The sequence below is a fragment of the Pelmatolapia mariae genome, linkage group LG3_W (assembly GCF_036321145.2).
Source record: "Pelmatolapia mariae isolate MD_Pm_ZW linkage group LG3_W, Pm_UMD_F_2, whole genome shotgun sequence".
Lineage (NCBI taxonomy): Eukaryota > Metazoa > Chordata > Actinopteri > Cichliformes > Cichlidae > Pelmatolapia > Pelmatolapia mariae.
This window is the reverse complement of record NC_086229.1, coordinates 15,318,075-15,335,456: the sequence shown is the minus strand read 5'-3', so window position 1 is coordinate 15,335,456 and position 17,382 is coordinate 15,318,075. Positions and strand designations below refer to the sequence as shown.

The following is a 17,382-nucleotide window of genomic DNA, read 5'->3' as shown; positions in this document are numbered from 1 at the left end:
TGCAGTGAGTTACTCTTGTCTCTGTGCTCCATGTTCTCTCGGTCTCCCCTGTCGTCACTGCCTCCTTGTCAAGTCTGCATCTCTGTGCCTGTCTTATGTTTCCTGTTTTACTTTGACAGTCTTGTGTCCTGGTTCAGAGTCTTCAGTTTTGCTTCCGCCCTGTCTCATTTCGTCAGATTGGTCCCAGCTGTGTTTCCCGCCTGTGTCCCATTGCCTCATCACTCTCTGGTGTGTTAAAGCCCTGTGTTTTCCTCTGTCCATTGTCACGTCATTATCCTGTGTTGCTGTGTGTTTCTGCAGAGCGCCACGTAATTCCTAGTTTCCTGAGTTTTGGTTGTTGGTGCTTTTTTGGCTATAGGTGCTGTCTGTTGATTGAATGTGAAATGCTTTGCATTAAAGCACTCACAGGTCACAATTAGTTTTGCTGTGCACTGGCAGCTGACGTCCCTGTATGTCAGTTCTCCTTGGGAAATGAGAACTGCCTGATGTATCCTCAGTGGATGGAACTGATGGCCCATCTTTAGCCATCTCCTGAACTGCTTTCTCAACTGCTTCAAACAACTTGATTGCCATTTCTGCCTTTTCAGAGTCAAAGAGACTTTATTAATCCCAGAGGGAATCTGAGTTGTCATAGCAGCTAATATACAACAAACACAAGCACTCATATAAAATTGTGCCACACAGTAAACAGTTCTGCAGCATCTGAAATTTCCCGTTGCTGACAAGACAGTTGGTGCTATTTCTGTGCTGTCCTCTTGAGGGTTCATCCCACACCATCCAGTGGACCCTTCTGTGGCTCGCCGTTTCATGTCCCAGCAGTGAATACTAGTTTGAACAGTTCAGTAGAAAACATAAAACAATTCCCTCTCTGTCTCTATTGAAAGCATCACTGCAAAAGTGGATTGTGAATGTGCCCTCTGCATGTAATTGAGCACTGGTGACAAGTGCTGCCAGATTGCTGGTGGGCCCTTAAGTCTTGATGGGGACACTGTGCAGAAGGACGTTGGATGGGAGGATGTATGTATATAAAGCACATCTGTGTGCTGGTGTGATGTTCTGAAGTGGACTGCTTGTATCTCTGTGCTATATTTTCAGAGCTCATTTTCAGAGGTCAACATGAATCAAGTCTTCATGTGCTTTCAAGCCTCGTCTCTTTTTTGATTGTTACTTTGGATGTTTTGCCACTGGGGTCATTCTTGTGCTCCTAATCCACTACTGCCTGCTGGAGATAAGTCACTTGACTCTCTGCATTAATAATAATAATAATAATACATTTTATTTGAGGGCGCCTTTCAGAAACCCAAGGTCACCTTACAAAAAACACAATTAATAAAAGGAACAGTAGTCATACAATACATAAAATAAGTTAAAATTACAAAACAGAGCGTGACAACAGATAAAATCAGCATTAAAGCGAATAAGCCAGTTTAAACAGATGTGTTTTGAGCTGTGTCTTGAATACGGAGAGGGAGTCAATATTTCTTAGTGCAGGGGGAAGAGAGTTCCAGAGCCGGGGAGCAGAGCGACTGAAAGCTCTGTTCCCCATAGTAATAAGGTGTGAGGACGGAACAGTAAGATGAATAGCAGATGATGATCTGAGAAGGCGGGAAACAGTGGTGATATGGAGCAGGTCACACAAATATGAAGGAGCAGATTTATGGATACACTTGTAAGTAAGAAGTAAGATTTTAAAATTTATCCTGGCTTCTATGGGCAACCAGTGAAGCTGCTGAAGAACTGGGGTAATATGAGCACTTAACGGAGTACGGGTTATGATCCGAGCTGCAGAATTTTGAAGAAGTTGGAGTTTATGAAGGGACCTTTTAGGGAGACCAAATAGGAGGGAATTACAGTAATCAATACGGGATGTAATAAGACTATGAACAAGGATGGCAGCAGCATGAGGGGTAAGGAAGGGACGGAGTCGGTTAATATTACGTAAATGGAAGTAAGCAGACCGGGTTATGTAATTAATGTGAAACTGGAATGAAAGAGTATTATCAAGTATTATCAAGCATTGTACTGGATGGAGACTGGGAAGAGAGATCCTTGCACTCAGAACATTCTCCGTACATGCAGTTTGTTTTCTGTGTGATGGCTTTCACAAGATCATCCAGATCGACAGTGATCACTTTCAAGTGGTGAAGCTTCTGCACAACAACCCAGATTCTCATGCATTTTGCACATATATGTGTCCCAATAAGTCTCGAGGGGTAACAAGGTGCAGTTCAGTTTCTTTTCTTTCCTTGATATTATGGTGTGTCTTTCTCCACCTTTGCATTGACTTCATATCAGTATTTATTTATATCACGAAACTGAACATAAATCTCAACAACTCAAGTAATTTCAACTGTACAACTTAAAAATCAGGTAAATAGAGTAAAATCAACAAATATTCACATTAATAAATCATTTAATCCATTGACTCTACTCACTCCTGTAACTGGTACTCAGTCTACTCTTTATATGAGTAACAGGACTGAAAGTAATAGCAGTGAGTTTTTAGCATACAGTTTGCAATATAGCCACATGGCATCTTTGCTAGTATGAGGACAGTGAGCACAATCTAATGATTTTCCCCAACATTTTATTTTTAAAATAATCAAATAACAACTCAGATATAATTAAGGTAATGGGGCTGTATGTTGATATTCAGCCATAGTTAAAATATCAAATAAATGAGAAAACCTACTTTTGGTCTTTGCATGGCTTTTAAAAGATTCACCTTATGCAACTTCCTGTTGTGTAACAGGACTGGGTGAAAACCCAGGGACATGACTAAAGTGTATATTTAACAAAATTATTATAGGTTTCTATGGAAATATTCAAGATTCAAGACTCAAAGATTTATGCAATGCATAGAGCGGAAATGCAGTCACCACAAAATGCACAAAACCCAACATTTCTTTAGGATTGTATTCAATATGTTTCATTTTAAGATGTAATGAGGACAGGTGACAAATACTGTTTTTTTCAGTATTCAAGGCAGTTCTTATATTATTCCTTCACAACATATATCTTAAATTTTCAATCAGATCAATATGTGTGACATTTTGTTTAATAAGAAAATGTGTTTTACAGTTAATCTTCATCAGAATTTATAAATATAATTTCCAGGGGATGAAAATGGCACCCATTCGGTGGAATGACTCATTTAACATTTCAAAGTTTGGCACATTTAATTTAACGTGACGTTCGGCCGGTTTTCTGCGTGTTTACAGGAGGATGAAGCTGTTTCTGCTGTTCCTGCTCCTCATGAACACACTGACTCTGAGCGCTGTTTGAATGCACATTGTGAACCCGCGGTTTGATTCACACAGAGCGACTGTGTTTGTGAAAGTATGAGGGCTGGTGTGACAAAACCCACGACCGACACTACGTGACATTACTAACGTGTGGGGGCGGAGCCAAGTTGCCATAAAGCGCGCGGTGCGTTCCAGTACTTTATTTTAGGAGAGTTCCCAACTGAGGGAGGCACGTGACCCTGTGTTGCAGGTTAACTGTTAGATTTGTTTACAGACTCCACTCTGTGTGTTCATCGTGTGTGGATCCGCAGATTGGTCGTTTTCACGAGCGGTCTTCTCAGTCTGTCAGCGGTTTGACTGCGGTTTGACATGATTAATGACCTCGGCAAAAAGAAAGTCTCCAGCTCTGTAAATCCACACACTATCAATATTATCTTTAGACGGCAGAAAACACAGTCTGAGGGGGCTGTAGTGACGTGCTAAGAAACTAACTCAACTAATTAGAAACTAACTAATTAGAAATACACTTAATCAGCAGTGGTGATGTTTTATAGTCCCCATAAGATCTGGGGACCTTGGAAAGGTGTAACGAAGGGCCAGAGAAGAGAGTGGCTGTTAGTGAATCATCCAGCAGGTCGGTGTTGAAGTGTTGAGTTTTAGCTTAATCTGATTTTGTCTTTCAGATCAGGGAAGGAATACAGAAGTCAGGAGGTGGGAAAAAAGCAAAAAGGCAAAATCCAAGCAGAGTTCAGTTAAAAGCTGTGGGGCACAAAGATTACAGGGCAGCAAACAGAGGCTTTGAGACATGTTGTAGACAAAGGTGGGTTGATTGCACACGGGCCTGTTATGTTGTAAACTGTTGGGCTGGGAAAAGGAGAGACTTGTGGTTAAATCACACCTTAATATTGCATAAAAGAGTGATGATCACATCATGTGAACATCTCAAATAAAACCTAATACAGGTACTGTTTCATGCCCACTTTAAACACAGTGACTGCAGGTCCTCCTACATGTGGTATGACTGTAGTTTATTGGCACGTTGTCAGTGCAGATATTTTCACTGCTGCTTATTCTCTGGCTTATGCTAGTTTTGCCCCACTCGGGAAATAAGGGACTAGTTTTTGAGGATTGATTCATAACTCCGGGAGAGAAACAAAGACTTCAATGATGCTGTTCTAGGCTGTCAGTGCTGTGACAGGTCTATGGGAGAGTGCAGCCTGTCCACCCATTTTAAATTTCATTTCAATTCAATTTTATTTATATAGCGCCAAATCACAACAGCAGTCACCTCAAGGCGCTTTATATTGTACAGTAGCTACAGAAAAAAGCCCAACAACCATAGACCCCCTATGAGCAAGCACTTTGGCGACAGTTCGAAGGAAAAACTCCTTTTTAACAGGAAGAAACTTCCGGCAGAACCAGGCTCAGGGAGGGGCGGGGCCATCTGCTGCGACCGGTTGGGGTGAGAGAAGGAAAACAGGATAAAGACATGCAGTGGAAGAGAGACAGAGATTAATAACAGATATGATTCAATGCAGAGAGGTCTATTAACACATAGTGAGTGAGAAAGGTGACTGGAAAGGAAAAACTCCTCGTGTGTCATAGTGGTCTGATCAGACAATATATTTACCCTTCTGTGCCGTTTCATGTTTAGGTCAGTTATGTTTGTTTAGGTCAGTTATATTTCTTTGTGCAGTCATTTGGTTTGTTAAGTTTGCAGTTCTTTGCCTGAGTTCAGTTTTGTTTCTTTGACATTTTTTTATGAGCTTAACATTAATTACTTTTGTAAATATAACATTTGGGTTAAATGAATGAAAACTCTGTTTTTCAACTTGGTTCATCACACAGCCCTAAATATTTGTTTAATGTCCTGGTCAAATATTACTCCAAGGTGTTACTGGAGGCCAAGGTAATGCCATCCAGAGCAAGTATCTGGTTAGATACCATATTTCTAGGTATTTTAGAATAGAATAGAATAGCCTTTATTGTCATTGTACAGGGTACAACGAAATTGGAGTGCCACTCCCTTGGTGCAAAAATACAATAATAAATATAAATGTAAAATATAAAAGGTGCAATAAAACAAACAATAGTAGGTACAATATATACAGGATAGCAGCATTAATATAATGACAGTAAGAATAGCAGCATAATAATTGACGGTGACAGTATGGAGTAGCTAAGCAGTTTCAGTTGTTTTTGTGCTTATTTACTATGGTGATAGCTCTGGGAAAGAAGCTATCCCTGAATCTGTTTGTCCTGGTTTTATGTGACCTGTACCGTCGGCCTGATGGTAATAGTTCAAACACTTGGTTGCTGGGGTGAGAATGGTCCTTGATGATATTGCCAGCTCTGCGGAGGTACCGAGAGTTTGCAATGACCTCCAGGCTGGGCAGAGAGCAGCCTGTGATCTTCTGGGCTGTGTTGATGACCCTCTGCAGTGCTTTCCTGTCTGCAGCTGAGCACCCTGCATACCATGTTGTTATGCTGTACGTTAGGATGCTCTCTATGGTGGCTCTGTAGAATGTCACCAGCAGCCTCTCCTCCAGGTTGTTCCTCCTGAGCACTCTCAGAAAGTGGAGACGCTGCTGGGCCTTTTTTACCACCGCCGTGGTATTTGCAGACCAGGAGAGATCATCAGAGATCTGCACGCCCAGAAACCTCATGGAGTGCACCCTCTCCACACAGCTCCCGTGAATGTACAGTGGGGCCGGGTCTGCTCTGCCCTTCCTGAAGTCCAAGATGAGTTCTTTAGTTTTTGTGGTGTTCAGTTGGAGGTTATTAACTGAACACCACTCAGTCAGTCTGTTGACCTCATCTCTGTAGTCCGACTCATCCCCCCTTGAGATGAGTCCAACCACAGTGGTGTCTTCCGCAAACTTTATGATGGTGTTTGAGAGATGGGTAGGGGAGCAGTCGGATGTGTAGAGTGTAAACAGGAGGGGACTCAGAACACATCCTTGTGGAGACCCGGTGCTGAGTGTGATGGTGCTGGACAGGTGTGGGCCGAGTCTGACAGACTGTGGTCTATTTGTCAGGAAGTCCTTGATCCAGAGGCAGATGGGGGTGGAGAGTCCCAGGTGAGACAGTTTCTGGACCAGGATCTCCGGGATGATATGATTGAATGCTGAGCTGAAGTCCAGAAAGAGCATTCTTACATAGCTTCCTCTGTGCTCCAGGTGACTCAGCGCAGTGTGGAGCGCTATGGTGATAGCGTCCTCGGTGGATCGATTAGTCCTGTAGGCAAATTGGTGGGGGTCCAAAGTGGGAGGCAGACTGGCCCTGATGTGCTGACAGACCAGTCTCTCAAAGCACTTCATCACTACAGGCGTAAGTGCAACAGGCCTGTAGTCATTTGGGCTGTCCACCGCTGTCTTCTTGGCGATGGGGATGATGGTGGAGGTTTTGAGGCAGGGCGGGACGGTGTTTAATGACAAGGAAAGGTTGAAGATTTTAGTGAAGACTCCGGTCAGTTCGTCAGCACATGCTCTGAGAACCTTTCCATGTATTCCATCAGGACCTGCCGCCTTCCTGGGATTCACTGACCTTAGAGCACACCTCACTTGATGCTCCCTAAGTGTTAGTGTGTCGGTGCTGGGGGCGGGTGGAAGTGGTGTGACAGCTGAGGGCCTGGTCGTCTCAAAGCGGGCGAAGAAACGATTTAGATCCTCAGCCAGCGAGGCATCAGTCCTAGATGTCGCCTGGTTATTGCTTCTGTAGTTGGTAATGTGATTGATCCCCTGCCACATTTTTCTGGGGTCGTTGTCAGCAAAGTGATCTTCAATCCTCCTTCTATAGGCAGCCTTAGCTTTCCTGATGCCTCTACTCAGGTCTGCCCTGGCCGCCCTGTACGCAGCCCTGTCCCCTGACTTGAAGGCAGTGTTGCGGCTTTTTAGGAGGGATTGCACTTCGCTGTTCATCCAGGGTTTTTGATTTGGAAACACCCTGACCCTTTTGTTGATGGTGACATTATCAACACAGTTCCTGATGTAGGAGAGTACAGTGTCCGTGTACTCCTGGAGGTTGTGGCTGGAGAATAAATCCCATACAGTAGATGAGAAGCAGTCCTGCAGTTGAGAGAGGGCTCCTTCAGGCCAGGTTTTTATTGTCTTTGTCTGGGGCTTTGTTTTTCTCAGCAGGGGGGTGTAGGTGGGGGTGAGGGACATGCAGAGGTGGTCAGATCCAGCCAGGTGGGGGAGGGGTGTCGCTCTGAAAGCATGCCTGATGTTTGAATAGACACGGTCCAAAGTGTGTTCACCTCTCGTAGCAAAGTCCACAAACTGGACAAATTTAGGAAGCACAGTCTTTAGGCACGCTTTGTTAAAGTCGCCGGCGACAATAAAAACCCCATCGGGGTGGGCAAGCTGTTGTTTGTTAATGGTGTTAAGCAAGAGGCTGAGAGCCGTGCCAACGTTAGCATCCGGCGGTATGTAAACAGCTATCACAATCACTACAGTAAACTCCCTCGGGATGTAAAAAGGTCTGCACGAGACTGCCAGAACTTCCAAATCAGGAGAACAGTGTGTGTGAATGATCCTGCTGTTACAACACCACTCGTTATGCACGTAAACACATAGCCCCCCTCCTCTGCTTTTACCTGAGTTGCTGGTTCTGTCGTGCCGGTGTAGCGTGCGGCCTGCTAACTCAACTGCAGCGTCGGGAATCAGCGGGTGAAGCCACGACTCCGTAATAAGAATGATGCTGCAGTTACGTGCAAAGCTCGTGGTTGCTATCTGTAGCTCCAATTCGTCTAATTTGTGGGTGATGGATCTGGCGTTCGACAGGAAAAGGCTCGGAAGTGCTGGCCGGTGTGGTTGTTTGCGTAGCCTAGCATCTGAGCCCGACCGGCATCCCCTCTTCTGCTTCCTCTCCCTCCGTCGCCTTCTACGCTTGCTGGGCGGGCAGACCATCCACGGTGACCCTGGCGGTCTCGCTATCTCCTCCAGGATGTTGTGTGTTTGCTGATAGTCGCCAGAAACAGACAAACTATATTTGAAACCTAGGTCAATTAGGTTCTGGCGACTGTAAGAGATGGCGGCGTTGCAAACATTCAGAAATATACACAGTAAAAGTAAAAACGAGCACCAAACTGGAGAGCTAAGAGCCGCTGCACCCGTGCGCGCCGCCATCTTGAGTTATAGGGCCAAGTATAATCAGCAGCATAAAGTTAGTTGTCACCCAGGTCTTTATATCAAGCTCTGCTGTGTTCAAGCTATTAATTACTGCGTGCAGGAGAGCCAAAACACACATCAAACATTAGAGTTCAGTTATGCCAGCTTTAACCTTGGGATGCCTCAGCTTCTCTTTTATATCCCCCACACTCAACTCTCTGCATCAGGAAGCTCCTGCCACTGGTCACCCTGGGAGTTTCGTCCTTCTACACCCTAACAGTTAGCAGATAACGTAGTGAAGCATCGCTGACACAAAATTTGACTCTGACTTTAAACACTGGTCACTTCAGGTGTTGCTCTGATATACAGAAAATGACATCACGGCTCAAACTCTTTGTCAGTAAACCATTTCTTTATTTAACATATAAAATTTTGGTTTAATTGTTGCAGGATTTCATTACACAAACAAGCTGAAAAAAACCTGCAGAACACATGGATCAATGCATTCAATAAAAATATAACAGGAAACAGATTTCTTAATGAAACTGCTGGAACAAAGCGAACCACTCAACACAAACACTACAGTAGAACAGTTTAGAAAGCTTAAAATGTAACAAGAGGCACATTTTCATTCATAGCTGCCTCATCAGATCTTTACAGAAGACTCCACCTGAACTCTGTGGAGCCTGATCTCAAGGGTTTCAGTCTGACGCTGAAACCAGAAGAGGATCTTTCTGTCTCTGCAGATTCACTGTGATCCAGAGATGGCAATGATTTCAGTCCTGCATCACGCTGATGTTTGCACAGAGAAGATAATTTAGTAAATGTTTTTGAACATTGGTAACAGTAAACTTCATAATCATTATGCAAATTTTTACTCTGTGAATGGTACTCATGGCCATTGACCAGTGGTTGTTGATCAATGCTCATAAGAATTTGCATATTAATGATGAAGAAATTGACCTCACAGCCCATTGTTCATTCATTGGGCCGGTTTCAGTCGTTATGCAAATGTAATGTTTACAAGATTAACGTAAAAGCAGGAATCAAGACGTAACAGTTTATTTGTAACATGGAATCGTTTCTGAGTGGAGTATGAACTGAGATTACTCAAACTCTTTCACAGATAAGATAAGATAACCTTTATTAGTCCCACACGTGGGAAATTTGTTATCTCATTACTAATACGTTGGGTATAAAAAATTACGAGAAGAAAAAGATAAGAAAGAAAGAAACTCAGAACGAGCAGAGCTGCTGTAACAGGCTGCTGCACACGGGGGGTGCCGTGATGAAGTTCTCTTTCATGTGTCTGCGTTCATGCTTAGTATGATCACATGACTGTGAAAAGGTTTTGTCACAGTGTCTGCACTTGTATGGTTTCTCTCATGTGTGGACTCGTTTATGCTTTTCAAGCTGACGTGCACTGATGAAGGATGACCCACACTGATCGCAGACATGCTTTTTAACGCCACTGTGAAGGAGTTCATATTGTTTGAAGTCCTTTGAAGTGGTGAAGCCTCTCCCGCATTCTTTACAGTAGTTCATTTTGTCTCCAGTGTGTCTACGTTGATGTATTTTCAGAGTCCTTCAGTGACTTAAAGTTTTTCCACAAAGGTCACAACAAAAGTCTTTCCCACAGCGATGACAGGGTTGAGAACTTGATCCATCTGTGTCGCTCTGCTTCTAAACAAAAACACAAAGACAGTGTAAGTCAGTCCTTCAACATTTTTATCCTGAACTTCACCTGAAATAAAGAGCGTCTCTGCCAAAGTCCAATTACATTTTACTGTTTACATTATCACACTCAGCTCAATTTAATGTGCTATAAAAACGATAAGAGTAAAAACATTAAAGTAATACTAGTTTAATGCTACAATAACAATAACACAATTCTCAAACACTATCCCTAAAAACCTGTGATTAGAGTCTGAATAATCATTCAGAGCTGCCTTTCCATGCAGTAGAATTGCTAACATGCTAACACACTTTGATGAGCAGAGTTGTTTCAAACAGTCGGGCTGACAAGATAAAAATATAAATACATACCTCACAGTAACTGCACTTGTAGAGTCTTTCTGGTGTGGATCTGTTGGTGTCGTCTCAGGCAACGTGGAGATTTAAAAGTCTTCTCACACAGGTCACATTTATAAGGTCGTTCCTCAGTGTGGGTAAACATGTGACGTCGTAACTCTGTGTTTGTAGTAAACTGTTTACCACACTGATCACAGCTGTACACATCATGTCTGGTGTGAATGCGTAGGTGAATATTTCGGCTCCCTATCCGGCTGAAAGTTTTTCCACAAATGTCACAGCTGTACGCCTTAATTCCAGAGTGGGTAACTAGATGACTCTGTAAGCTGTAACTGTGAGTAAAAGCTCTGCCACACTGATCACAGGTGTACGCTTTAACTCCACTGTGGATGAGTTGGTGTGATTTTAAGTTTGAAATGTGCGTAAAAGACTTTCCACACTCGTCACAGCTGAACGGTCTCTCTCCAGTGTGGATGAGTTGGTGTGTTTTTAAGCTTCCAGACTCGGTAAAAGACTTTCCACAGTCTCCACAGCTAAACGGTCTCTCTCCAGTGTGGATGAGTTGGTGTGTTTTTAAGCTTCCAGACTGCGTAAAAGACTTTCCACAGTCTCCACAGCTGAACGGTCTCTCTCCACTGTGGATGAGTTGGTGTGTTTTTAAGCTTCCAGACTGCGTAAAAGACTTTCCACAGTCTCCACAGCTGAACGGTCTCTCTCCAGTGTGGATGAGTTGGTGTGTTTTTAAGTTTTCAGACTGCGTAAAAGACTTTCCACACTCGTCACAGCTGAACGGTCTCTCTCCACTGTGGATGAGTGTGTGTCTTTTTAAGTGTCCAGACCTGGTAAAAGACTTTCCACAGTCTCCACAGCTGAACGGTCTCTCTCCAGTGTGGATGAGTTGGTGTGTTTTTAAGTTTTCAGACTTGGTAAAAGACTTTCCACACTCGTCACAGCTGAACGGTCTCTCTCCACTGTGGATGAGTTGGTGTCTTTTTAAGTGTCCAGACCTGGTAAAAGACTCTCCACAGTCTCCACAGCTGAATGGTCTCTCTCCGGTGTGGATGACCTGATGCATTTTTAGGGAAGCTTTCACAGTAAAATATTTCCCAAACTCGTCACGGTTGTATTTTTTTCTTCCACTTCTTTCTTCAACGAAATTGTCGGCCTCCTGAGAGCGCTGACTTCTCGATCCACGTTGGTCCTGCAGTGACAGAGATACAAACAGAGGCAGTGATTTGTGGGAAATAGTGATTTGTGGGAAATACATTATTCTAACCGGCCTTTTAGTAGTGGTATTTTGTTACATTACACGTGTTTGTTACATTACACGTCTCCAAATTGTATGTATAGGGCTTTGGAATTGACGTCAAGCCGCGGAGCGCGGCGCCATTTTCGGGGTCTACGAATCAAAAGAGACACTGTGTTGGAACGACGTCGACAAGAATCGTGCTTAAAAGCAGCTCCATAGAAAACGGACGGTATAGAGACCGATTGCGTCCAGAGGCGAAGCAGCGGTACTTGCAGAAAATAGCGTGCTTTGGAAATGTGGACCTGTATGAAACACGGCCGTGGAGTAGAAACCCTGAAGACCAACCGCTACTGACATAGCCTCACATATTTTCGTACCTTATCTGTGCAGTCAGCGAGTACAAGTCGTCATTCAAACAAAGGTAAGTCAGCTCGAGTACTGCGTGTGAAATGCGTTTGATTTCCCCCCAAACATTCAGATTAGTGCAGCATAAATTCATTCATGAGGGGAAATTACAGTGAGAACATGTGGAGGCTGTTAGAGGGATAACATAGTGAGTTCAGTGCATTGATGAGACATTGTCCTGAAGGATTTAGTTATTCTTTATGGTTAAAGAAATTGCAATGATTTATTCATATTTATTATAAATAATTTAAATATACATCTTGCTTCTGTGTTTGTGTCCTGTGTCACTAAAAATACATTTTATTTTAATTTTATACATTGATTAATGACCTGCAGAATCTCCTTATCATATTAAGTGATTCATAATTGTCACTTTATGCTTTCTCCATCTCTAAAGCGATTACATCCTTGCATTACATACTTTAGGTTCATTTTCTGCAGGCAGGTTTCTGACAGAAAACAGGCAGATTTACCCTATAAAATGCAGCGTTTTATAGATGGACACATAAAGAAATGAAAAATTTCATGTATGTGCTAACTTTCTAAACACTGTCACATTTATGATAAAGTAGATAAAACACATTTATGTCAGCCTTGGCTCATAGTTCTTGTCTTTAAATGAACTTTGTCTGTGTGTGTTTCAGGTGCTGCACTCTCAAAGACTGCATGAACCAGCATTGCAGCCATGGGTCACTGTGAGCATCACAGGGAAGGTTGAAGCCGCCCACTGCAGCTGTATGGCCGGAGTCGCGGAGACCTGCAGCCATGTCGCTGCTCTTCTGTTTAATGTAGAAGCAACAGTGCGGATCTGTGGCACAAGGCCTGTTACAGATGAACCTGCATACTGGGTTTTGCCTGGTAATGTGACCAAGATACAGCCAGAGGTTGGCCATAAGATAGACTTCTCCTCTTCAGCTGCCCAAAAAAAGGCTCTTGATCAAAACATAAACAGACCATCCGTATTGAAAGGTAAAAGAAGCCGTCCTCAAAAAAGAAGAATCCCACCTGCTACTGTGGAGGAGTTGTCACTGCTATAATGCCATAATGTTTTATCTAGGCGTCTAGATTTATGCCATGTAAATAATTTGCATTTACTGAATATGTACTGACCACTGTTCAAAAGTTGAATAAAGAAACAAACTAAGTTTTGCCTCTTTTTTTATTATTAAAACCACTATATAGAAAATCACATCAGTTACAATGTAGAATCCATGTCATTTATAGTTTATAAAAGACAAAATGTTTACATAAAATCATGACAGTGTTTACATGATATCACACACTACTAACATTATTTACTGTATCTTTGGGCCAGCTCTGTTCTAGGATGCCCTCTGGACCCAGTGGAGGTGGTGAGTGACAGGAGAATGGTGGCTAAGCTGTCATCCCTGTTGGACAACATCTCCCACCCCATGCATGAGACTGTGACAGCACTGAGCAGCTCCTTCAGTGGGAGACTGCGGCACCCACGGTGTGGGACGGAGAGATTTCGCAGGTCTTTCCTCCCCACTGCTGTCAGACTCCACAACAAAGACTTTTGCAGCTGATCAAACACACAAACCCACACATGTGCAATAAGACTGCTATACGTGCAATTCTTCTTCTGACGAAGTTGTGTTTTTGTATTTTCCTACTCAGTTGTATATAGTATTTGTATTTCTATTTTATTCTATTGTATATATTATTCTATTCTATTTTATTCTATTGTATATAGTATTTTATTTTATTTTATTGCATTCCAGTGTTTTCTAATTTCTGCTACATAACTTTGCACTTTTGCTGTAACAAAACAAATTTCCCACCTGTGGGACTAATAAAGGCCATCTTATCTTATCTTATCTTAAAAAAAAAACCCCACTATTTATACAGCAAAAGACTTAAGAATATTTAACAGGAGCAAGTTTCATTTTCCCTGGTTTTACTACCACACTGTTCAACAAACGCAGCGAACCTTCACAATCTTATCCAGAAGGGTCACCTCTTCAACCTCACATGGAAGAAGTAATCTGATTGGCATGGTGGTATGTTTGAAGCAGGTCCCTTATGTAGCGCTGGAACCCAGTCACGATGTGTTTCATCCATTTCATAGGCTGGTTTGCTGCAATAATGCCAATTAATTATAAACTCTATAAAGAGAAGGTAGTTCTGGAAAATCACTCAGTAGGATGTTTGTTCTAATTTGCTATGACCTCAAATAAAACTAATAGGCTATAAAGAGTGATACGAACATATTTAGAACTTACCGGAATGAAAATGTCCGGAGCACCAACATATATTTGGAGATGGAAGAGAACTGGATATCAGCTCGTCTCACAGCTGCTATCCAGGCTAGACGCCTTCGTTTGGTAACATCGATACACGAGCTGCCTCATGTTGCTTCCAGGTGGGGAAAGAATGAAAAGATAAACCCTTTTCAAGCTTATTCTCTTGCCGGTCGTGCGATCGAACATTGCAGCCGACCAGACAGCAAATACGAACCATGGCTGTTGTGTGTGCCTTCGCTCCCTTTTCACTTGCGCTAGACCCCCAAAATGGCGGATGGGGCCAAAATCCTTTCCACGCCCACCCCCGTGACATCACGCTCCAAAGCCCTATAGTGAGCCATTAAGACTGTACTGTTGGTACAGTTTTTATTTTTGCTGCTTTTGTCTTACACTGTCAAACAAACACAGATTTGCAGTGTTTGTATGTGTGTGCAAAAGCAAATGTGCCAGGCCTCAAAGACAATGGGTGGTTTGCACAACAAAAGCAGGATGTGAATCGAGCATATGACCTGTACAAATCTCAGCAGGGGTGATTAACACCTCGGGACTTGCACCAGAAAATAAAAAAGTCAGTAATTCTAGTAGGTGTTGGGTTCAAGGGATTTCTGCAAATGTGCGCAGAGTTAGTAAATCTAGTGTTGAAGTTAGCTCGGTGCTTACCTTTAGATGAGCCCACAAACCGAGAGAAACTCCGTGATGAAGCTGGAACTCTTTCCAAACAGGAAACAGGTCAGGGAGCAGAGACCCACGTGGTTCACGCTGATCTCAGCTACGATCCAGGAGACAAGGGTGTGCAGATCGATGCAGATATCGATCCAAACGTTGGTAGTGGTATATGATCGATACTTTAGTTTGTTTCTCTCCTGGAGGTTCACTATTTACTCGCTGTGGATGAAAAAGCAGCTCTGTCTGTGTGAACACCTCTTCTTATGCGGCAGACGGACTTTGCTCCAGCCCCTTCTTCCTGCCCTGCTGGGATTTGTTACTGTGCCGTCACGTGACTCAGATGCGCTCAGAAGACGCATTTGGACTGCAGAGAGAGAGAAAGAGGAGCAACATGTGGAGATACTTTATGACTGTAAATGAAAATGCTGGAGAACAGCTGGAAGGCTGTCAAGCCACAGGGGACCACAACAAGCTGTAGAGTTCAGCTTATTTTTCACACCTCAGTTAAATGCTTTGACTGAAGTCTCACTGCACACACTTAAACTTAGTGTTTGTGTACACCTTGGTCATTATAACCTGACACTGATCAGTGCTGCTCTGACGACCACACTCACATCCATGTAATCATTTAACTGGGATGGTCTGGATTTACTGCACAATGCTGAATGTGTCCTTACAGTACAGGGAATAACTCTCTCTGTGTTCCTGTAGAGAAACTCTGGGTTTGTGTGCTGACGAGCATCACTCACAGTATGATACAAAGGCTCACTCATACCTTTCCACACATGTGACAAATTCAAACAGATGCTGAAACCTTTAGAACATCATAAGCTACACATTGTTGTACTCTTTTAGGATGGAACAGCTTTCAGATTTATTTCCTCTTAAAGGATAAAAGATGTTTTTAAGAATTTTGCATTCAAGAGGAGAATGTTTAAATAAGTCATGTAAATGAGAATTTCAAAGTTGGTGGCTGCAGTATATACAAATTGGTGTATCTCAAAAATAAAACTATGAAGACACTCAAAATTAATTTGGAAACTGTTTTATGAAACTTTTTTACATTTACAATTTTCAGGAATGAACCTCTGAAATTACTTTAACTAGAAATTTGTGTAAAAATACCACTATTGCAATTTATGTAGTTACTGATGACTTAATGCATATATATGATTAAAAATTGGGACATAATGGTTGTATTGATGTATAGCAACTTAAAATACTCCCAGAAATGGCACTACAACATGTAAAAATATAAAGATAAGCTCAGGCGGACTGGGTTCTTTAGTAGGTCTAAAGGGTCAAACTGCGTCCTCACATCATGAATATGAAGGGTTGTAGTGGGAGAAGGTGGTGTGAAATCCTCATAGCTGTGGAGTGAGGAGGGGGCTCCTGTGGGTGAAGTCTTTGATGGTGGTGATGGCTCTGTGCTGGTGGGAGTGGGGAGGTGGGGGGATGATGGACCAAAGTGTCTCTATTGTTGGGGAAGGTGGAGGTGTCAAGGCTGCTTGATGTCTCATCAAACCAGCAGTAAGAGTTGTTGAGGGTGTTGGCCAACAGCAGGTCGTCAGTGGAGTGGGGCTGTGTGCTTATATCCTTACTCTCATTTCCCTTAGCGTATCTGTAACATGCAACTTCTGTCGGTGCTGTGCTACTGGAAACTGAATTTCCATCACACTATATGTTGTGATGATCTCAGTTCAGTCATGGTGTGTTCTGCAATCCTGCTGAATTGTGTTCCAGTCCCATCGACTGTGTATGAGCGTACAAACAAGCGTGTGGCGGGGATGAATCGGAATGTCTTGAGCCTCAGCATCACATCATCACAGTGGGTGTCAAAGTAATACTCGGGCAATTCAGAGTCTGGCGAGTCTGAGAGGTCCCATGCTTGCATGTCTCCCTCTGAAAAATGAGAACAATAACAAGATGTTATATTTTGTTGCATAGATACTCACACACCCATTTAACCTACCATTTGGTTTATTTAGTTGTCAGACGGCCTTATGATTTTAGGTTTGCACAGGGTAGAATGCATGCCAGTCTTCGGACAAGTCGCAAAATCATCAAAAACAAGGCGTTTTCTAATACCCTCGTACGCAGTGTTGAGCCTATCCCTCTTGATGGTGTCGTCAATCTGGCTAAAGAGACGCAGCAAAGCTCTCCAGTCGCACCACTGTATAAAAAACATGTCCTTAAACCATGTAGTGCGCTCTTCTATGTTATTCTATAGTCATTCTATTCTATAGAATAACATTCTATGAATGTTATTTGTGACCATCTGTTGTGTTAAAACTAGTAGCCCCTGTCTCACTCTTAGTTCAACATTCCAAAATCCTGATTTTTAAATAAAATGATCTCATCAACCCGTGAAAGAAACCCCAGTAGATGTGTAAAAACTAGTTCAATTAAAA

At 42.8% G+C, this 17,382-nt stretch overlaps 1 protein-coding gene across 1 annotated transcript; it reads right to left on the bottom strand.

Annotated features, from left to right (window-relative positions):
• Positions 1 to 9,629: 9,629 nt before the first annotated feature.
• On the bottom strand, positions 9,630 to 17,159 carry LOC134620847 (zinc finger protein OZF-like). The gene is made up of 5 exons (XM_063467168.1): positions 17,060 to 17,159; positions 16,744 to 16,873; positions 14,966 to 15,059; positions 10,403 to 11,588; positions 9,630 to 10,039 (listed from the first exon to the last, which is right to left on the bottom strand). Exons 1-4 carry the CDS (start codon positions 17,157 to 17,159, stop codon positions 10,404 to 10,406), a joined length of 1,509 nt encoding a protein of 502 aa, XP_063323238.1. The 3' UTR covers positions 9,630 to 10,039; position 10,403.
• Positions 17,160 to 17,382: the final 223 nt, after the last annotated feature.

Bases quoted from the DNA above. Each gene is read 5' to 3' on its own strand.
- LOC134620847 (XM_063467168.1), bottom strand. From the start codon at position 17,159: ATGTTTTTTATACAGTGGTGCGACTGGAGAGCTTTGCTGCGTCTCTTT. The intron at 16,874-17,059 runs GTATTAGAAAAC...CTCATTTTTCAG, and splicing joins GCTCAACACTGCGTACGAGG to AGGGAGACATGCAAGCATGG. The intron at 11,589-14,965 runs GTAAGCACCGAG...CTGTCACTGCAG, and splicing joins GTTTGTGGGCTCATCTAAAG to GACCAACGTGGATCGAGAAG.